The 20,964-nt window shown below is 36.5% G+C and overlaps 1 protein-coding gene across 2 annotated transcripts in view; it reads right to left on the minus strand.

The window, feature by feature from the left end:
• Nucleotides 1-20,964, minus strand: part of NSF (N-ethylmaleimide sensitive factor, vesicle fusing ATPase) — a 126,736-nt gene that overhangs the window by 27,457 nt on the left and 78,315 nt on the right. For both annotated transcript variants that reach the window (XM_019732985.2, XM_074320757.1), the window contains exons 13-17: nucleotides 18,202-18,297; nucleotides 15,120-15,276; nucleotides 12,987-13,120; nucleotides 2,471-2,537; nucleotides 152-231 (exon numbers count right to left, since the gene is read on the minus strand). In XM_019732985.2, the coding sequence (XP_019588544.1) occupies nucleotides 152-231; nucleotides 2,471-2,537; nucleotides 12,987-13,120; nucleotides 15,120-15,276; nucleotides 18,202-18,297 (534 nt within the window). The remainder of the gene's footprint in view (nucleotides 1-151; nucleotides 232-2,470; nucleotides 2,538-12,986; nucleotides 13,121-15,119; nucleotides 15,277-18,201; nucleotides 18,298-20,964) is intronic.

The raw sequence follows: 20,964 nt of genomic DNA on the forward strand, positions 1-20,964 counted from the left end.
TGTTAAGAAAATCATTTACGTTAACACAGAAGGCGAGACTAGATGACCTTCAAAATCCATCAACAGAATGCTGTATGTTTATTTAAAGAGAGTGCACCGATATATGGAATTTACCAGAAAAACTGTGAAAATGTTCCTTTATTATTTTTACCTGAGGAGGAGCCTTTTTCAGCAACACAAGAAGAGCCTGTAACACCAGGTTAGAAAATCGAGGGCCAATAGGGACATAATCTGGAAGAGAAACATTGCTATGTTTAGGGATCAGTACATATATGCACATATTCCAAACATTCAGATTTTTCTACCCTGTTTCCCCAAATATAAGAGCAAAAATTAATATAAGACCGGGTCTTATATTATATTATATAAGACCCGGTCTTATATTATATAAGACTCAGTCTTATATTACAGTAAAATAAGACCCGGTCTTATATTAATTTTTGCTCCAAAAGGCACATTAGAGCTGATTGTCTGGCTAGGTCTTATTTTTGGGGAAACATGGTACATCAAGAGAAAACTCAGCCCAACAGCCATGCAACTAATGGTAATAAGAAAAAATATCTCTGATAACTTGAATGTTTAAAATATTATTTAAGAACTCTTACCAGTAAATTTTTAAAAAATAGCTTCTACATATACATTTTGAGTTCATATAGACATCTTTGTCTGCTATTCAGAGAAAGTTTGTTTTTTTTAAAGAGGGTAAAAACCTCCAGGTGTGTTTATGAAGCATTTCCAAGGAATTGCTGCAAACCATGGCAATACAGTAAGTACACAGGCAACAAAACACCATGCTAGAAAATGGTTAGAGGGGAAAATGGTAAGTAAGGGACTTAATTATAACTGAAAAGATGGTAGAGCCACTAAGATTGGTCCTCAGGTGGTGAAGAACAAAGAATTTACTAAGAGAACTTTCCACCTGTTAAATTTCTACCAACCCTTGAAGATTTAGCACAAATGCCACCTCCTTAGCTTTCTCTGCACATTGCATATGCACCCTTGCCCTGTGCTTACAGCTACCTTCAGGCACCAGCCCTCTGAAGTCAAAAGTTATCCTTCCCTTTTCTGATTATCCAGAACAATGGCACACTCTACTCTGCATTAAGTTTTGCCAATATATGTTATAACAACAGACAGCATCTTACCTATTTTTCTGAGACCCTAATAATTCTAACACAGTCAGGCTCAGCAAATGCTTGTTGAATAAATGAACAAACACGCACAGATAACTATTCATACAAGTGAAAATATACTTCGAGGGCACACATTCCTGACATAGTAGTGTTGCTATGACCACACATCTCAATTGTGTTTAGATAAAGGAATTCACACAGAGCTATGAGTATGTGCCTAAAAGCTTTTAAAGAAATAATCCTATAAACTGGGCTGAAATGTATCAAAAATAGCAGACCAAAAACCCAGGTCACTAGACAAAACTCTCAATTTAAGACCTCACAGATATACCTGCTTTGTTAAGAACAAACAGTGCCTTAGGAAATAGAAAAAATAACAGAGGGCCTAAAGCAAGTCTGAAAATCATGGGAAAAACATAGTCAGAACAGTTAACTTGAAATCATTACTACAACATTATGGATAGCTCAAGGAAGAAGGGATGGGATTCACCAGGTGTTGGGTAGTATTTTCAGAGGTTTATTAAGTCACCAGGTGGGTTCAATTTCAACACAGTTTATTACAACATCCTGTGCTACTGTTATTAAGTTGATTCCAGATTTATCTAATTTTTGCAATGAAATAGAATGTAAGAGTAACAACACTTTTCTGGCATTTCCTTGTAGATTAAATCTTATGAGTTGAGTGCAGGGGCTGTCTTATCCATCTTTGTGTCCTGTAGGAGTGTACTTAAACTTAGGAAATGTTTAATAAATATTTTTTAAAAATCACTGTAAAACACTTTTAACTTTCAGAATGTTTTCAATATTATCACCCCATTTTTGTCTTCACAATTACTCAATGGGGTAAGTAAGGAAGAGAACAGAGTCTCTTTTATAAGAGTAGAAACTAAGGTACAAGGAGCTTGCAGCTTCTGCCCCAAGTGTTACCGCACTCCAATCATAAATCTTTCTTTCATTAGTTTTGTCAAAGTTCATAAGTGGAACCTCTGAGCTTCAGAGGTACTAAATAGCAAATCTACCCATTATCAAAAATTACTAATCATTTATTATGGGCAGGGAACTCCATAGAAGATACAAACTAATATGAGGCAGGAGTCCTTACAAGAAAGCAGTTTATAATAGAGTTACAGTCATATTTAATAGAGTTAAGGCATATTTAACACGAATACCACCATTGACTAGAGAGATAAGAGATAATGTTATATTTCCGTATAAGACAAAGAAAGGTATTTCTATTGCTTTATAGTTTGTAAATACCCATTATTTTTCTCTTGTGATTGGTGAGACATGAGTTGTAATGTGGCAAAGACAGTACAATGGCAAACATTATGACTCACCAAGCAGTCTCTCAATGTCATCCACGACTACACAACTGAGCTGGGATTTGTACGCATCATCAAAGATCTGGAAGAAAGCAAAGCCATTTGTTACCGCACTGCTTTCCATAACTATGACAATTTCCCAGAAGATAAAATTTAGTTAATTCTTGAGCAATATCTAAACAAAGCAGAGTAAAACACCAATATTTCAGACTATACTAAATTAGAATTTAATAGACAAAGCAGTTATCATCTTGCCCAAGACGATACAATTGGATCACGGCTGTGTCATACCTGGGATGCTGAAAAACAGCTGGTCATTAATCAACTGACAAATCCCATCAAGTTTGTCACAAAGGTCTCTCCTATCTATATCAGGAGCATGACATCAGTGTTGTGACTCAAGAGCTACATGAAGCCACAAGGGAAATGTAAAATAAAATTGGATGTTATTTTATTATCTGTAAGAATTGTGGCCCTGTTAAGCAAGAATAACATTCAAACAGCAGAAGCTGTCAACTCAAATCAGACCATAATGGTCAAAGTGTTTGCAAAAGCATTAAAGTTGGGCATAAAGGATCAGACAGATCTGGTTCTATCTTTAGAATCAGACAAAAGATAACAGTACATTGTCTTATGACAGCCAAAGACATGGAAATTAAACCTAGCAGTGAAGGAAGTTCTTATGTCCTGATAAGGAGGTAGCAGTTTCAAGCCAGACAGAAGAATCAATGTATGTATAAGTTGACTATACGTGCTCAAGGCCTTGAGACCAGCCTTTTTGTAAATGTTGAGGGTTCCTTTTCCAGTGACTATAATTGGGGCTCAGTGCATCCCATTGGTGTCATCAGTAAGAATTTCCTGCATCCCAGTCCAATCTCTGGTTGATATGTAACATCAACCAAGATGGTAACCACCCCTCCCCCATCTCGCTTGTGGGGCATAAGGTTCCTTAGTAGGCATCTTTTAACTACAGAAGATTAAAACTTAGGTAGAGAAATAAAGTAAATCAAACCTACAATATCAGTATTTTCATACAAAGTTTAAAGACAACCTGTGTATGCTTGGTCTTTAAAGTATTTGTAACAATTCAAAAATTTTACCATATTAGAGTAATAGATTAGCCTTGCTCGTTCAATTTAAAATACTCAATTGAATAATTAATTTTATGTTGGAAGGTAAAAGATAATGTCAATAGCCTTGAAAATGGTAAGGATAATCTAAGATTAACCATATTTCATATTATGTTTTAATTTATTACTAAATAAATATACTTATGTATTTACTTTGAAACTTGGAATGTTTTGTTTGTTAAACAACTGAAGTGCTGCAAAGAGAAAATAAAATATTTTGTATGTGTAAATACAGTTTAAGATAGTTAAAGAAATTTAATTAAATTATAAAATGGACAACAAATTTTACTAGACTTACAAATAGAATAAGCAATGTAAGTGGACTTTTTTAAAGTTTAAGTTTTCTTTTTGTGTTGAAAAACTAGGTCTTAAATGATATAATTTTGATATATTGACTTTTAATTTTTTAGACTTCAAATTAGCTGCACATGGACTTACTTTTTTGGCCTTTCTCAAAAGTCACCTTCAAAGGTGCAAAAAAACCCCCCAAACCCCACAAAAACAACAGCAACACAAAACAACTCACACTGACAATCTAGATGGTACGTTCCTCCCCAGCTAACTATGTTCTGTAAGGGAGGCACTGTCTCCTCACTACTGTTTTCAGGGTCTGATACCTCACTGCTGCTTAATCCATGTCTGCTGCACACATGCATAAGGGAAAGCATGCTTCAAGAATGGCTCTGCTGCTTCCCTCTGCACCATTCCCTTTACCTCGGAGTCACTCTCCCACACTGTGTCACCATCCCATTTACCCTTCCATCCTTAGCTGTCTGTCTTCCCAATGGATTGTGAGGTCCCTGTCAGCTCCAGTCCCCAGCACAGCACAATAGTTAGTAATGATACTTGCTCAATGGAGTCAGTGATTGAAACCATACAAGTTCTAACTCCACCTTGCCATGGGTCACTTGTCTCTCTTCTCCTTTGGCACAGCATTTTGTATTTTGTGTATGTGCTATGGATGCACGGTATTTTTCTGGGTATTATACTAGAACTGTAAGCCTCTGGAGGCAAGTGCTCTTAACGATCTCTGTATCCTCTTCACTTAGTATAATGCCTTTCCAGAAAATAATCAATAAATGTTTACTGCAAGAATAAATTTAAGCATGTATATTCAAGTAGAAACATCGAGGAAGTAGTTGGAGATGGCCCTGAGGATGATGAGGATGAAAGCACCCTCAGGGGCATGACTGCTGAAACCACGAGAGGGAATGAGATCTCCAAGAAGAAATGGTAGAGGCAGAAGAATACAAGGCTAAGGGCTGAATCTTGGAGTGTTGCTCTATTCAGTCATTCAACAAATGTGTTTTAAATTCCTACTGTGTGTCAAACATTAATGAAGGCAGTAGAGAGTAATAAATAAGACAAATATGACCCTACCTTCACAAAACTTAGAGTGGTGGAAGCAGGTGACATGTAACTACAATGAGTGTGACATAAAGCTAGAGGAAATACATAATGATTGGTGGTATTGAGCAAGGGAGCTGTGGTGGTCATGGGGGGGTCCCCATAAACATCCTGGTTCTCTTTCTGGCATGTTAGAGGACTGTACTTCTTTACTCTCTCCTAAGTTAAGTATGATTATGGGGCTTACTTTGGTTACTGACATGTGAGGAAAATGTATCACTTTCAGAAAGAAGCTTTAAGAGCCACTAAAGCCACTTATGTTTCGCCATATTCCCTTTATCCTGCCTTGGCTATTATGGAATCACATGTGGGATGGAGCCTCCACTATCTATTAGCCTGAGTCTCTGAGAAACTACAAGGAGCAGAGTTGTCTCTCTGAGCCATGAGGGACAGGTACTGGGAGCAAGAAACAAACTGTTGTGTTAAGCCACTGAGATTTGGGGGTTGCTCGTTATTGCAGCGTAACTTAGCCTATCCTGACTGACAGAGGCTGATGGAGTCAACGCTACACTCCTAAATTTAGGAAGTGACATTTAAGTTGAGACCTGAGGAGGAACAACCAGTAGAAGACAGCAAAGAAAGTGGTCTAAGCAGAGCATACTGAATATTAGAAGGCACAGAGGTGAGAAAATTCAAGAGCACTGCAGAAACTGACATGTAGTCAACAAGAATGAAAATGAAGAGGTGGCAGTGTTGGTGTGGTGTGTGTGGGGAATGGTGGGTGAGAGATGAAGCAGAAGAGAATTGGAAGAGACAATGGAAAAGACTGGAAGCTGTTCCACTGTGGTTCTTTGCTATTTTTTGAAGACTGGACCGATACAACAGTCAATGTAATCTTATAAACTCAGGTGAGTTAAAGAGTCACTGAAAATAATGCTTTGTTCTTCAAAATATTTTTCAGAATTCTATTAAAGGCTCTGATGCAGTATATAATTCTGTCTGTTGAGCTGTAATATGGATCAGAGCCACAGGGACCCGGGACCCTACTTTCTACACTTTTCCTGAATCAGCCCTTCTCCCTTCTTAAAAACAGTATAGAGTTTACACAGCTACAGGGACCTTACTAAGGACACTGCTTGGGTCTAAACTGATGATAAATTGCTATGTAGTCTCATCAACTTATCTCAGATACTGTGATTCATGAAGCACTACAAATCTCTTGACAGTTGACTACATGGGCTACCTATGACATTTTAGAAAAAAAATACCTACAGCAGTCATTTAATGTTTTTTTACAGACTGCTCTTAATGTACTAATTACTATCACTGGGAGAGGAGTAATCACAGGTAACTCTTAACAACATACTAACCATGACCAAGGCAATGCAATTCCAGTTGTAACTTGACCAGTTTCAGTGGACCAGTCAACTGAAACTTCTTTGGGGAGCAACTCTGCTCTAATTTAAATACACACACCCCTTTTACCTCTTACACATTCTTTGCCTTATCCTGTCACAAGTGCAATACAAGGTCATCACTCTCCTGCTGGATTCATGTTTCTGCCTCATCTCCTCAGCCCCTTCCATTCTTGGCATCCTGGCCTAGGCCCAGGGAACTGTTTACTAAGAAGATACTCAGATTCGACAGGCAAATACATGGGAGTAGGTGCCAGACTAAAATCTAAGTGAGGTATTTACAGAGTAAGCCGGGACATTCTACCACAACTTAGGTAGATGAACCTGAAAAGGAGAAGTACTAGAAGGAAAGATGAAAAAAAAAAAAAACCAAACGTACAATTGTTCAAACTACCCCTATTAGAAAACTGCAAGTGAAGTGCAAACTTCCCATCAGCCACAGCACACATGCCGTGCCTGCTCTAGATCAAATGACGCCAGTGCAACAGTTAGCCGGGTGGGCTGACGCTGTGGCTAACGCGGCTAAATCTTACAGGCTCTTTAAAAAATTAATTTAAGTTCTGATCCTCTCATTTAGTAAGATGAAAGTATGATGCTCAAGCCTTTTCTTGCTGGAGAGGTTATCAGCAGGGGATCATGTAAGTTATCATGCAAACCAGGACACTTGAAAGGGGGGAACTGTTAATAAACTTGCTGGAACAACAGGTAAAAACCAGGATTGCTCAAAGCAAATTGGAGTGTATGATCATCCTAGTTTTATCAGGGAGTTTCCTGTAGAGCAGGTAAAATTGTCAGCACACACACACACACACACACACACGTACACATATGTACGTGTGTGTGTGTATGTATGTATGTATATATACCTAGCCTTAATGTCGGGTGAGAAGTCTGAAAGAGAAGGCTAAAGGAAAAGAATGGGAAGAGCTGAAGAAAGAAAAAGTGTGAAAACGAGTGGCATCAGCCACCATGGAACTACTGAAGACTGTTCTGTAAGATGAAGAGCATCTCTAGAAAACACAGAATGCCATAGTCTATTTCTAGCTGTGAACATAAGGAGACTGCCATCCTCAAATTCTCTGGTACCACCTCTCTTATGTGCAAAGGTGGGTGGTGGGTCATACAAGGTGACTTAGAATGTGAGGAGCCTGGGCTTGCGGCAGGAGCAGCCTGGCTGCAGGAAAAGGAGGTCTGGGCTTCCTCACACACAGGGGTGAAGGGCAGTCTGAATGTGGTCCTCGGGGACACTGCAAACTCCCTAGGCACACAGCCCACTGCTGGAATCTGCAGACAAACTGGGAGACACCTGTGTGCAGGGGAGGGGCAGCAGCTGCAGACGCTGGAGTCTGTATGAATACAAATGGAACATGCCAGCAGCAGCCCCATGTTAATCCCAGCCGTTCAGAATCACAAACCACAGCAAAGTGTGTTCTAAGCAGATTCTGTCCTCCATTTTATATAAACTCTTCAGTTCTCTGAGGTAAGCGAAGCCAAATTCTCTGCTTCTTTTGAGGCTGAAAGAGTTCATCTCAGTTCTGAGGTAGTTGGCGTGAACTACCTAATTAGTAGGAATCTGATGACAGTCGGAATCCGATGACTTAAAAATCCCCAGTGTAGTAAGTCTGTCAACAATTAGTTGAAAGTATACTCTAATCGTATTTGGTAGCATATAAAAACGTAAATGAGCAAATTCAAATCGGTGCTATCAGTAATAATCTCCAGTTTCTAAAAATAACTTGGGAGTACACCAAGCAAACATTAGCTGTCTTCTAATGAAACTGCCTCAGGAAGTGGACCTAAACTTCTGGCAAAGCACTAAAGCTTCCTGGAATGACCTTATTTGTTCTCCCTGCTTTTCAGGAAAAATTCTAACATTTTCACATAACACGAGCCACACAGAATGAGGTATTCTTAATGGTATGAAAAGTCACAAGGTCTGAAAGTTCTACTAAAGATCTGCAGCATCCTCCTTTGTGTGCCAAACAGATGCAACCGCCAAAAGACAAAGTGCGTGAAACAAAACAACAACAAGCGCCCGCCCCCCCAGCCATCCAGGGACCCGTAGTCACTTCCGGAGTGTCCACTTCTCTCAGTTAATACATGCACAAACTTCAACAAATCAGCTACATGATATATTAGGATGTTAACCCAAAACATCCAAATTCTGTTGCTTAGTAACTGCTGTCAAAAGATCCAATTTCCAGCTCTGCTCTTTGTATGGACTAAACCATGAAAAGAGGAGGATTAGGCACCATGATTCTGTTCTGTGCACACTACAATTTGCAGTGGGATTTACAGGAGGATATTCAAAGAAGATTATTTCTTTCTTGCAAAGCTAGTGGAAAGGAAAATTTCTTCCACTAATTTTCAGTCCTTTAAAAACAAGACTATATTATGTTATCAATGGGTATAGTTTTATAAATCACTGATATTTTTACTTAATTTTATTCAAACAATTTAGTCACATCAGATTGTTCATCTCAGTACTGACTGTGCACTCAGAAAGCATCAAGATTAAATAATTAGTTAACATCAAATTCTACTGCTTTCTTTTGTTTATTTAATGCCACTAATAGAACTAGTAAAACAGATTTCTAAAAACGTATAGATGCAAAAACGGATAATGAAATTAAAATTTTAAAATAGAATGAAATTGGGGAAATAAACATAAATGGGGGAAAAGAGTTAGATCTGCGAATACTTCAAATATCTCATGGAACATACAGTACTGCCCCCCAGAATGTGAGGATAATACCTCATACAGACTTTGGCAGTATTGAGGAGTTTATGTATGGAGAAAGGACTTATTAAGCAAATTAAGAGAAGCATAAGGTGAATTTTAAATCAATTGAGAATAAACTAGTCTTATTTTTTTAACACTGTCCACAGGCGAACAAAAAGCAGTAACTTAATTACAATGAAATCTTAGATAGTATTTCAAGCAAACCTAATGACCCTCTCTACTGACAAAAACTCTTACCTCTGGGTTTAAGTAATAAAATTGTATACAAATATATCCTATGAATTAACTATCCAGACCACCCCGCTTTAACAAATATTAATGTTTTATTATTAATATATTTCTGAGTTTCACAAACTATTGCCATTGCAAAACACTTTTAAAAATCATTAAAATTGAGCATTTAGTTGTTAAAATGTAGCTGAAAAAATAATTAAATGCCAATCTTTTACCTATGAAATTGGCAAACACATATTTTAATAACATCAAGTGGGGGTGAGATTCAAAGAAACTGATGTTCTCATATGATGGGGCTGCTAGTGTAAATTGGCACAACTTTCCGACGAGGTGGGCTCCTATACATCATTAGCATTCTGACATAAAAGTTTTGACAGCAATACTGTCAAAAATCTTTAAAATATTCATATTTTTACCTTAGCAATACTGATTCTGAGAATTTATCTTAAGGAAATAACCAAACGTGTGTACAACGTTAAGTAAAAATAAACACTTTACTAAGCATATAGTATATCCCAAGGCACTGTGCGATACTTTACATAAATTACCATTTAATTTAATTCTTGTAATAACCCTATGAGGTAGCTATCAATATTATCTTAATTTTATAAATGAGGAAACAGAGGTTTATAGGTTAAGTGACTATAGCAGCTGGTAAATATGGTGGAGCTGGGATTCAAATTCTATTTGAAACCTAAGTTCAAGTTATCAGCCAGTAAAATATAATGCTACTCTAAGAAAAATCTATTAAGAAAATGGGGGCAGTAATTTCCCTGGTTTGGTAGTTCTACAGATTATTATTTATAATTGTGAAAAAAATCTGGAAACAACCTAAATGTTCAACAAAAAGGGAATGTTTAAATGGATATTATGTAGCTATTAATTTAATATAATATTCAGATAAATTTTAATGACATTGAAAAAAGTTCATAATATATTAAGTGGAAAAAGGATTAAAAAGGATTAAAACAGTATGTCCAATGTGATCCCCAGTATGTGTGTAGAAGAAAACTGAAGGACAAATATGCACTCATTTTTATTTTCTCCTATGTTCTTTTCTACATTTTCTAAATCATTTTTGTAATTAGGGAAAGCTATATTTGGGGGTGGGGTGGAGAAAAGCACTTATAAGGAAAGAACTATCCTCTCCAGAATTATAAAAAAATTATAAATTATTTGTGCTCTGAAAAAATAATTAAAGCATCTTTTTTCCATCCTCACACTGAAAAAGAAGGGAAGAGAACAGTGTGGGGAGGTAGACTAAAACTACTACAGAATGGCATTTATATTTCATTTTCAAAAGCAACCTGGAGGACTTAGCACCTTTAGACTGGTTTGAGCCCTAAGGCTTTTGTCAACCCATCATTAGGCAACAATGTGAAAATTCTCCGCAGGGAAAGATTTTGCAACATTTCTAATGTAGTTCTAAGACACCTATGCTTCATTCTGTTCTGTTCTGTACTTTAGTTACAAGGAATAATATTATTTCCCCAAGGAAACCCAAAAAGTATTTAATTAATTTATTATATATGTGTATATATGTATTTATTATACTGCTGAAACAGAAATAACTTTTGTAAATTTAAGGATGCATGGATGATCCAGACAGTGAATCACGAATCGAAACAATTTTGAATAAGCTTGTATAGACACTTATTTTCATATTCCTTAGCCTTCCACTCATTTAAAACTCTGCCTTGAAAGGCTTCAACAATTTAAAGATTAAATCATAAGTTATTAAGCCATTAATTTAACCATTTAAGCCTCTAAAATCAGCACATATTACCTTCCCCCCTCAAGTCAATTTGCAAGAGATTAAAATAATAAAAATGATAATATCTCACACTTACAAAGCAGCTTTGATCTGCAGGAGCCTAAAGTACTTTTTAAAAACTTTATAGAAAAGCTCGGACCATCCACCCACATCTCAAAGTACATCTAAGGCAGACGTTGGCAGCTGGTGAAAAGTAATGGAGTAATTTACCATCTGCACAGAAGATGACTACTTTTGAACAAGTATGAGGAATAGACTGAGTTAGAAAAATGCCAACAGAATTAGCTGTTCAATTAAATGGTAAGTTCAATGGCCACAGATTCCAAGGCCTATTACGGTATTTAAATTTTCACCAGAGGAAGTGGCTTAGGGGTTCCCTTTAGAAGGGAAAAAACAAAGAAAACTAACCCCTATCTACATTAGGGAAGTTATCAGCCCTGGTGATTCTGTCCAGAGTTTCTCAAGGAGAGATACCACGGGTTTCACCTTAGACACAGAATAAACTGATTATGATATTTAAGTTCTTTTTGTGTCTGGCAACATTTCCCTCTCTTTCATACTCAATTTCAAAGAGCCTTATATGGAGTATTTATCTTGACATTTCAGTGTGTAGGGCTGGAATCCTGCTCCAAGCTCTGCCTCCTCCGTTCATTTCAAGCGTCCTACACAAATAATTTCCTGCCACCTGCACAAACAAGAGACTAACTTTTCAAACATATTTTTTTGAAGCCTGCTTCTTTTTAAATATTACTTTCCTCTTCAGTCTCTTCTCTGAAGAAAAACGGAAGTAATTCTATCCTACATCTTTATAAAGAAAGGGCCTCTGAGGACGGTAAAAGAACACCTGAGCTGTCTTCATGAGGTAGCACTCCGATTCTCAAGATTCTTTTCCCTGATTCTGATTTTTCAACATCTCTTTAACTTTTTGTCAGTTCTTACCTATAAAAGATCGAGCATGGAAGAAAAGGATTTTAAGTAAAGAAATACTCAGACTAGATACAAAATAATGTTTCTTCACTGTCTGGGAGTATACAGGATCAGAATACCAATGGAAACACTGGCTACCAAGTGAGCTGAAACAGCCATTAAGAGTCTTCATCATTGATTATTATTATTTTTTTTTTTTTAAGGAGTAGCCACCTACTATCTCAGAGGACTTATACAGCACTTGCTTGAATGTATGAGAGATGCACCAGATGATCTTAAGAGTCCTTTCAGCTCTGGGATTCTTTTCTATGCTGTTCTAACTTTCACTGATAGTTCAAAGCGGCCATATTGAGAAGATGACAAATGGCACCTGGATAAAGGAAGCAGGAGGAAGACGACATTAAGCTGTCAAGCAGACTCTGATTATTATCTAATATAGCACCATCCTTTTGTAGGGAGGTTTGAAAATATCTTTCCAATGATATACCTCTGTATACAGTCAACTTAACTGACTCCTAACAGTATGACTTTGTACACTGAGAGAAGAACTTGAAAAAAATCTTAAATGTATTTGTTTCACTCTTAACTATGATATTTCTTTCAATCAAGTCAGTACAGATTTAAAAAATGAAAATTAATCATACTATGTACTAAACAAAACATAATTTGGCAGATAAAAGTACTCTAATAAAAATGCGTTGTAAAGTTAAACATATCTAAAATAGTTGCTGTTCTCCCCCAAAATTCTGCTGATAATTTAGTTCCACTTGAGAAGAACATTAGTTGCTATGGTTTTTCTGTGTGTGTGTGTGTGTGTGTGTGTGTGTGTACATATATGTATGTATGTGTGTATATATGTATACACACACATAAACACAAAGATAGATATATATATGCACGTGTGTATGCACATACACACCAAAGAGATAGGAAATTAAAATGAAAGTAAAAATTTTGATACCTTCTTCATGGCCTGACACTTGGCTGTTTCAGAAAAGCCAATCATCTTATCAGGAGAACAGATCTTGATGAAGGGGAAGTTGGATTCCTCTGAAATCTTTGCAGCTAAAGCAGTCTTCCCACTGTGAGGAGGGCCTGCATAAAGACATGAGCACGTCAGGGGAAAAAAGCCAACCTAAGCAAAGGGGAAGCAAACAAGTTGAAACTTTTATCCACAATGTACTGAGGTCTCAACTAGTTAGTTGCTCATTAACATTTCCTGACACAATTTCATGGCAGACATGTTTTCTTTTATTTATTAGCAACGAAACTTAATGAACTGATTAGCATTTCTCAAAAGTATGATGAAATACATTCTTTCTTTCTTTCTCACATAGCCTTAATCTTTCAAACTTCTGGATAAATATATAAAATGCAAGGGTTTGGCTTCTTTAAAAAAAGTGCATTCAAACACATATCAGTATTTATGTTATGACCATGTTTCCCCGAAAATAAGACTTAGCTAGACAATCAGCTCTAATGCGTCTTTTGGAGGAAAAATTAATATAAGACCTGGTATTATATTATATTATACCTGGTATTATATTTATTATATTATATTATACCATATTATAATTATATTATTAAGACCCGGTCTTATATTATAGTAAAATAAGACCAGGTCTTATATTAATTTTTGCTCCAAAAGATGCATTAGAGCCAATTGTCCGGCTAGGTCTTATTTTCGGGGAAACACAGTAGCTCTATCAAGTCATTTGTCTAACAAAAAAATACAATCTTAGGAAATGATGTTGGAGACAGGGAAAAACTGCCTTATTAGAAGCAAATGTGACTTAAAAAGCTAGAATTCTAAAGACGCAGGCTTCCTCATAAAGGCAACCCATATCTACAAACTTACCTGTATTCAGACAGCTCTTCCTCTTCCCTTCTGTGTAATGGAAAATGTATCCCTCTTCCACCCATAAACCAACCAATTCTTCCTTCTCATCTTCTCAGAAACCTGACATTATTGATAGTACCCTGTATGTTCCATCTCTTCCTCCTCCCTGAAGCCTTTTCAATAGCATTTAAACATGCTCTCACCTACCTAACAATTTAATAAACCAAAAAACTCTTTCTGGACTTCACAGCCCTCAACGCGACTCTTTCTTCTCCTCTCAAAATGGAACTACCCTATGTGATTATCTATGCTGGCTGCCTTCACTGCTTAAAACCCTACAGTGGCTTTCCTTGCCCCTCAGATGGAGTCTAAACCTTTAACATGGTCTACACATCTTTGCACGAACTGGCTCCTGTCTACTTCTTCAGTCTCATGTCTAGCCAATGTCCCTTTCTATTTCAGTCTCCTTCCTGCCCAGGGCTTTTCCACATGCTGCTCCCTCTTCCTAGAACATCTTCCCGGATTAGGCTATCTGGCCAGCTTCTCCTCATCCTTCAGGTCTTGGCTTCATGTGTGTCTCTCAGTGAACCTGTACCCCCAGAACTTTGGAAGGGTTAGATTCCTCTGTCATGTGGACTCGCTGAATGTTTCTCTTGAACTAATCATAACTATAAACAAACAATTGGTGAATAGAATGTCCTTCCCTTTTTGTCTACTTGGTAAAATCCTAACTGATTCTTCAAAGTCTAAATTAAATACCACTAAACACCACTCTAAATTAAACACTAAATTAAATTTTCTCCATCACCGCTGGGCGAAATGACTTGCATTCACACACACCTTGACACGTATACACTGTAGTTAGGAATTTGTCTACATGTCTTTATTCATGACCAAACTGAACTCTGTGAATGTCTTTGCATCCCCAGGAACTAGTTCAAGGCCTAAATCATAGTAAGTACTCAGTGAATATTTATTTAACTGAATAGAGTACTATGTGGTATTACACAGTCTATTAAGTAACACAGAAATTTAGATACAAAACTAGTTGCTATCATGCATCAGTAACATTCTATCCCCAGGAGAACTTTAACTTGTATCGGTACATAGGCTGGGTTACTATTTGCAGATGATGAACAGGTTTAGAAATGAAAATAACTCATTTTCCTGGAATGTGCTAAATGGCTTTGTAAAAGTGCTGTTTTTGGTGTTTTTTTTTTAATTTTTTAATGTCATCTCATCATTTTTTCTCACCTTCCAAAAGGACGCTAACCAATGGTGTGCGGTCACTGTTTTTAGTCTGCTGAACCAGCAGCTCCCCGTCTTCTAGAACTCGTGTAACTGGATCACCCCATTTGATGATACCATTCATAATGTAACTTGCATAGTCCTCTTGGTTTGTGCCAAATGCCTGTGAAGGAAAAGGACAATTTAAAGCCTTTTGAGCATTGGTATTAAGACTTAAAATATTTATGTAAAAAAACCTGAAAAGCAAAAAGCCCTAAAACACTGTTAATAATTTCTCATTTAACCATTTAACTTTTCACCCAATTGGGGGTGGGGGTGGGGAACCTGCATTGGGTGATTTAATGAAATAAAACAATAGATTCTAGGCTCAGATTCTACCAGAGCCCAAGCCCTCGTAATCCCTGAGAAAGGGTACGTTCCAACATGCTTGTTTCTGTAAGGAGTATACAGGTTAGGGTCTCTGCTAAGAACAAAAAGCGATTATAGACTTAGAAATTAGCAACCACTGGTTCAGCAGACAGCTAGTACCCTAAGGATGACTGCAGGTGTCGTGAATGACAATGGGAGTATAAAACAGTGATGAGGAGATCCCGTTCACATCAGCTTGGTGGTAGAGCACATAGTTGAATGGCACCAAGGTAAGTAAATGCGTGTAAATACAAGAGTTAAAATGAGGTAGAAATGAGCAGCCATAATGAAAGATCGAAGGGTTAGGAAAAGAAAATAAAAGCAATTATTATATGTAATAATTGAATTGTATTTTCATAAGGTTAACAACAAAAAAAATGAGTAGGAAAACAATCCAATGTAATGTAAAGGTCCTATGTCTCGAGAATTTCAAATTTTTAAAAATTATCACATCCTTCAAAAAGTAAATTTTTCATTACCCGAAGTATGGAATAATTTTAACGCTTCTTTAGAATTGCACCACATAGAAAGTCATCCTTTGTAATGCTGTCTGTCATACTGTAAAACAGTATATAGTGGTCTCATGACTCTATTACTTTGCCACCAAATCATTTCTCAGACCTCTCTTTGCTCCCTGCATACACCAGTCCTTTGATTCCTGAGTATAGAGGGAAGTCCTCATTCCCTGGTCTGGATATGGTGAATGCAGTAGTCCAGTAAAAAGTTATAAAGGAAGACCATAATAAATATTGGTTGAATGTAGGAAATATGTAGATTGGCTGGCTTTTATCTTAAATAATTCCATGTATACACTCCAAGCCTCGCAGCAGCAGCTTTAAGATACCTGAACCAGGAAACAGTGACCCTCCCAGGCTACACAGTACGTGTATGTACGAGTCTTCCTTACTTATCCCATCATTAATTTTTTGTTTTATCTGCCAGAACCTTGGAATAAATAAAAGTAAGTTATTACTTTATTTAATTATCTTGGTTCCCCCTTTCTCGTAGCCAAATTATTTGTCATTAAAGAAATCTTGGAGTAGATCAGTTAGGCTGGGCTCTAATATTTTTGGTAACTATTACAAATGACAACAGCAAAAGACAAACCATTTCCATTGCTCAGTATCTTTTAAAAGTACTTATTTTATATTTAAAAGTCACAATAGTCATAAAAAAGTAGACAGGGCTAAAATTAATTGATTTTTGTCTTGAAAAAATACTTGCAATAAATAATTATTGTCAAGAATATATAAAGGAACTTCTACAGCTCAAATAAAGAATAAATAATACAACAGAAAAATAGGCAAAGACGTGAACCACATTTCACAAAAGGCACTCATATGGCCAATAAACATATGGAGAAATGCTTAACTTTGTAAGTAATCAGTGAATTGCAAATCAGACCAAAATGAGATCCCATTTTACATCCAAATGAATGGCAAAAATTAAGTCTGACTATACCATGTGTTGTCGAGAATGGAGGTTAACAGGATCCCTTTTACCTGACTGGGCGCAGTGCTTATTGGTTCCACCATTAGGCAAAGTTTGAAATGATTCAGTTTGAGTTGGACCTTCATATACACAACAAACCAGCCATTTTATTTCTAAATATATATCTAAGAGAAACTAGTTCAAGAATGCTCATAGCAGCCTTGTTTGTAATATAAAAAACTGGTAACGTTCCAAATGCCCATAGACTGGAAAATAGATAAATTGTGGTAGGCACACAAAATGGAATGTTATTCAGCAATGAAAATGCATGATATATCGCTACAGTAAATCATATGGATAATTCTTGCTAATAAAATATGCAATAAAATAGCAAGTCCCGGAACATTACATGTCCCGTATTTTATTTTACAGACCTTGAAGACTAATGACAACAGTGTGCCATGAATTGAAAATTAAGATTAATCCAATTCTGTGCACCTGAGGTCCATTTGAAAGATAAAAACAAACATATACATACCTCTTTAAAAGGCCTTTCTACACTATGTTTTTGTACTGATATAGGACTCCAAACAATGGTTACTCAAATATTAGTGGTTATTTTACAGGAAAATGGGTTAATGACCTTATACAGTATTTTAAAGCTCCAACTATGACTATTGAGCTTTGAGTGCATTTTAAGATAACTGACACCTTTTCTTAAAAGGGCCCTTAGGATGATTAAGAGTTCTTCGAAACCATAGCAGTTAGAGGAACTAGAGGTTCCTCTAGTTCCAAGAAAAAGGCATGCCTTGGAGGAGGTTGGGGAAAGGCAGAGAGAGAGGAGGACATGAGAGTTCATTTTAAATATCATAAATAACTAACATATGGAGGATGGATGAATTAGGATGAATTTTGTTTTCGGTAACTTCAGATTATATAAGAACCAATGAGAAAACGAATTCTAGTTCAATATAAAGAACTAATAATCAGTCTCAAAATGGCATGATCTGCTTCATAAGATGGTGAGCTCCCTATCACGAGAAGTATTTCAGTAGTTACGGTTACTTACCCAGCCATCGGTTATTGTACAGATGTTTCTTATATTGGACACTTCCAATACTGATATTTTCTGATTTTTCAAAACTACATATGATATAACATCCCATAACACTGGGTAAAATGGTACTTATTTTTCTCCTGAATTATTATTATTTTTTTGGCTTATACATCACTCGATATTCATACTCACTGGTTTGATATCATTTTCCAAAGAAGCAAGGAAGTCCCCTCTTGTCACCTGCAGGCTCTCTGCTTTCTCCATGTCCACTTCGACTTTAGTACTGGCCTAGTTAGAAATGAAAACAAAATGTAAGGACCAAGATTTAAGAATATTTTCAGCCTAAGAATGTAACACCTAAAGATTTTAAAAAGCATTATTTTCACAGACAAAAAAAGAAACCTCTCTGTCAAATTCACAAACATGTATACCTTTGCTTGAACAATTCTACTTCTAGGAATTTATCCCAGAAATATATTCACAAATGTGTGCAAAGTTATATTACCAGGACATCTACTACAATAATCTGTAATAGGAGAAGACTAGAAGCAAATTAAATGTCCACCACATGGGTACCAGTTAAGTAAATTACGACATGTCTGCACCAAAGAACACTGACAGCCATTTCTTTCTAAATGAGGCACGAGGCAGAGAAAACACATAGAGGGTCTCTAAGAACAGTGGCTCTCAGCCTTGGCTGTATGTCAGAATAACCTCTAGAGCGTTTAAAGCTATAGATGCCCAGCCCTACCCGTTTCAGGATTTTGACTTAACAGGTCCAGCAGAGGGTCCAGGCATCAATATTTTTATGAAGTGCCACAGGTAATTCTGATGCTCAACCAGGTTTGCAAACCATTAATGTCGGAGACCAAGGACCTAAAACTTTGCTTTGTACTCATACTTTGTGCTTGAAGAACCTATGTGCCAGCTCCAATATTCTGCTGACTGCACCTGGAGCTGACACAGAACAGACATCTGGAGAAGCGTCAAGGCCTTTGTCAGCCTTGGAGCTGCCTGGACCTGATGAGTGATTGAGATACCAATACACTTTTTAATGTGACTGAGCTCACTCCCAATAGCACAAAGCAAATGAGTCTAATTCTTAAAATGGGACTATGGTTTTTTTAAAAAGTTATCTGAAAAAAAATCTGATTATAAAACAAAAGTATGTTAAGCAATATCAACCTCCTATCGATTACTATGAAATATGAGTCATGTTCCTTTAGAAACAGACTGCTGAGACACATAAAATGACAGACATCTTTTTTCAAGTTAGCTTTATGGGTTAAAAAGAGCTATGTCAGGAAACGGGACCAAAATGACAAACAGAACACATTTATTTATCTCCCTTCCTGCCCCAAATCCCATGAAATAACAGAGAGTGAGAAAGATTAAAAAATATGGAAGATACAGCAAGACGTTTTCACACTGATCTAAGAGGAGTCTGAGAAGGAGAGAAGAGAATGATAGAGAGAAAAAAAACAATAAAAGACAGAAGAAAAACAATTTTTCCACAGCTGAAGGAAGGTGTGTTTGCATTTTAAAGGGTTCAATGAGTACTGATCAGGATAAATGAAAAGATGGTCACATCTCCCTAGACACACTGCTGCTAAATATCAGAGCACCAAAGGTGAAGAGAAAGTCCTAGAATCTTTTAGAAACCAAAAACAGGTTCCCTGCAAAGGAACCAGGATAAAACTGGCCTGATCACTTTCACTGGCAACACTAGAAACCAGAAGACAATCTAACCACATTGTTTTTCAAACTACATCTGGCTATCTATTCTAAAAAATGATTTCCATGTGTACACTGGGAGACACAGGCAAGCATTTCCATGACAGCATTATGCACTGTTCTAGGCACTAGAGACAGCAGTAGGAGACAAACTTCCTGCCCCGTGGATCTTACATTTTAAATTGTGTCATAATAGTCTAGAATATTATGCATTTGTCCAAAACAATCAAGACTTGGAAAGCTATCCAAGACATATTGTCAAGTGAAAAGTATAAGCTGCAGTACAATTCCATTAATTTTTTTAAGCATATATGTTTATGAATATAAATGTAAAGAAAATAGACTATAAAGTTGTATCCCAAATGTTGGCTTCCCCTGGAGAAGGAAAGAGAAGGTGTGTCAGAGATGGCCGTTCTCACTTTTCTTTACATACTTTGGCATTCTGGAGTCTTCTACAAGAGAATGTATTCATGTAGGACTTCTACATTTTTAAAAAGAGATTAAGTAACAACTAATATTTAAATAGATAGACCAATATTCTACTTAAATAAAGAGAACAATTAGCATTTAAATTGTTAATTGGCACAATTGTTAATTGTTTTCATTGGCATATATTAGGCATTCAATAAATATTAATCACATTTATTTGACATCTCTAAGCTAAAAAAAAAAAGGGGGGGGAAATGGTGTTACAGGAAACAAGCATCTCCATGAAAGAATTATGATGTTCAGTTCATAATTTAGAAATCTCTGTTAGCTTTATAGTTTCTAAAGTACGTTCATATCCATTATCTCATTTCATCATATCCATTATTTCACTTTATCCTTATACAAGCCTGGAAGTTTTCTTAAATTAGGGGTAAGGGAAAATTAATTAAGGGTAGCTATAAGCCCTCCTTCCTAGGTAGTCTTACTTAAAGGTTTTAATCTCTGATTAAGATTTTCTGACAAATCTAAAAGGATTCTACAACGTGTAAACTCTCAGGTGAAAGTGAAAAGCGAGTTCCGACAGAATCGTATTAAAATCCCAATGAAGCTACCAGACTCACTTTATACTCTCTCTATATACTAAGTTTTTACCACGATGGTTTGAATTTTGAGTTCCTCTTATAGTCATTTGAAACTGAATTCAAATGATATTCAGGATAAATGAAAAGAAACATATAACAATATGAAGGGAAAATCTTGTCTTTCAACGTTTGCCAAAAAATGTGATAGATT

The sequence above is a fragment of the Rhinolophus sinicus genome, linkage group LG15, assembly GCF_036562045.2.
Source record: "Rhinolophus sinicus isolate RSC01 linkage group LG15, ASM3656204v1, whole genome shotgun sequence".
NCBI lineage: Eukaryota > Metazoa > Chordata > Mammalia > Chiroptera > Rhinolophidae > Rhinolophus > Rhinolophus sinicus.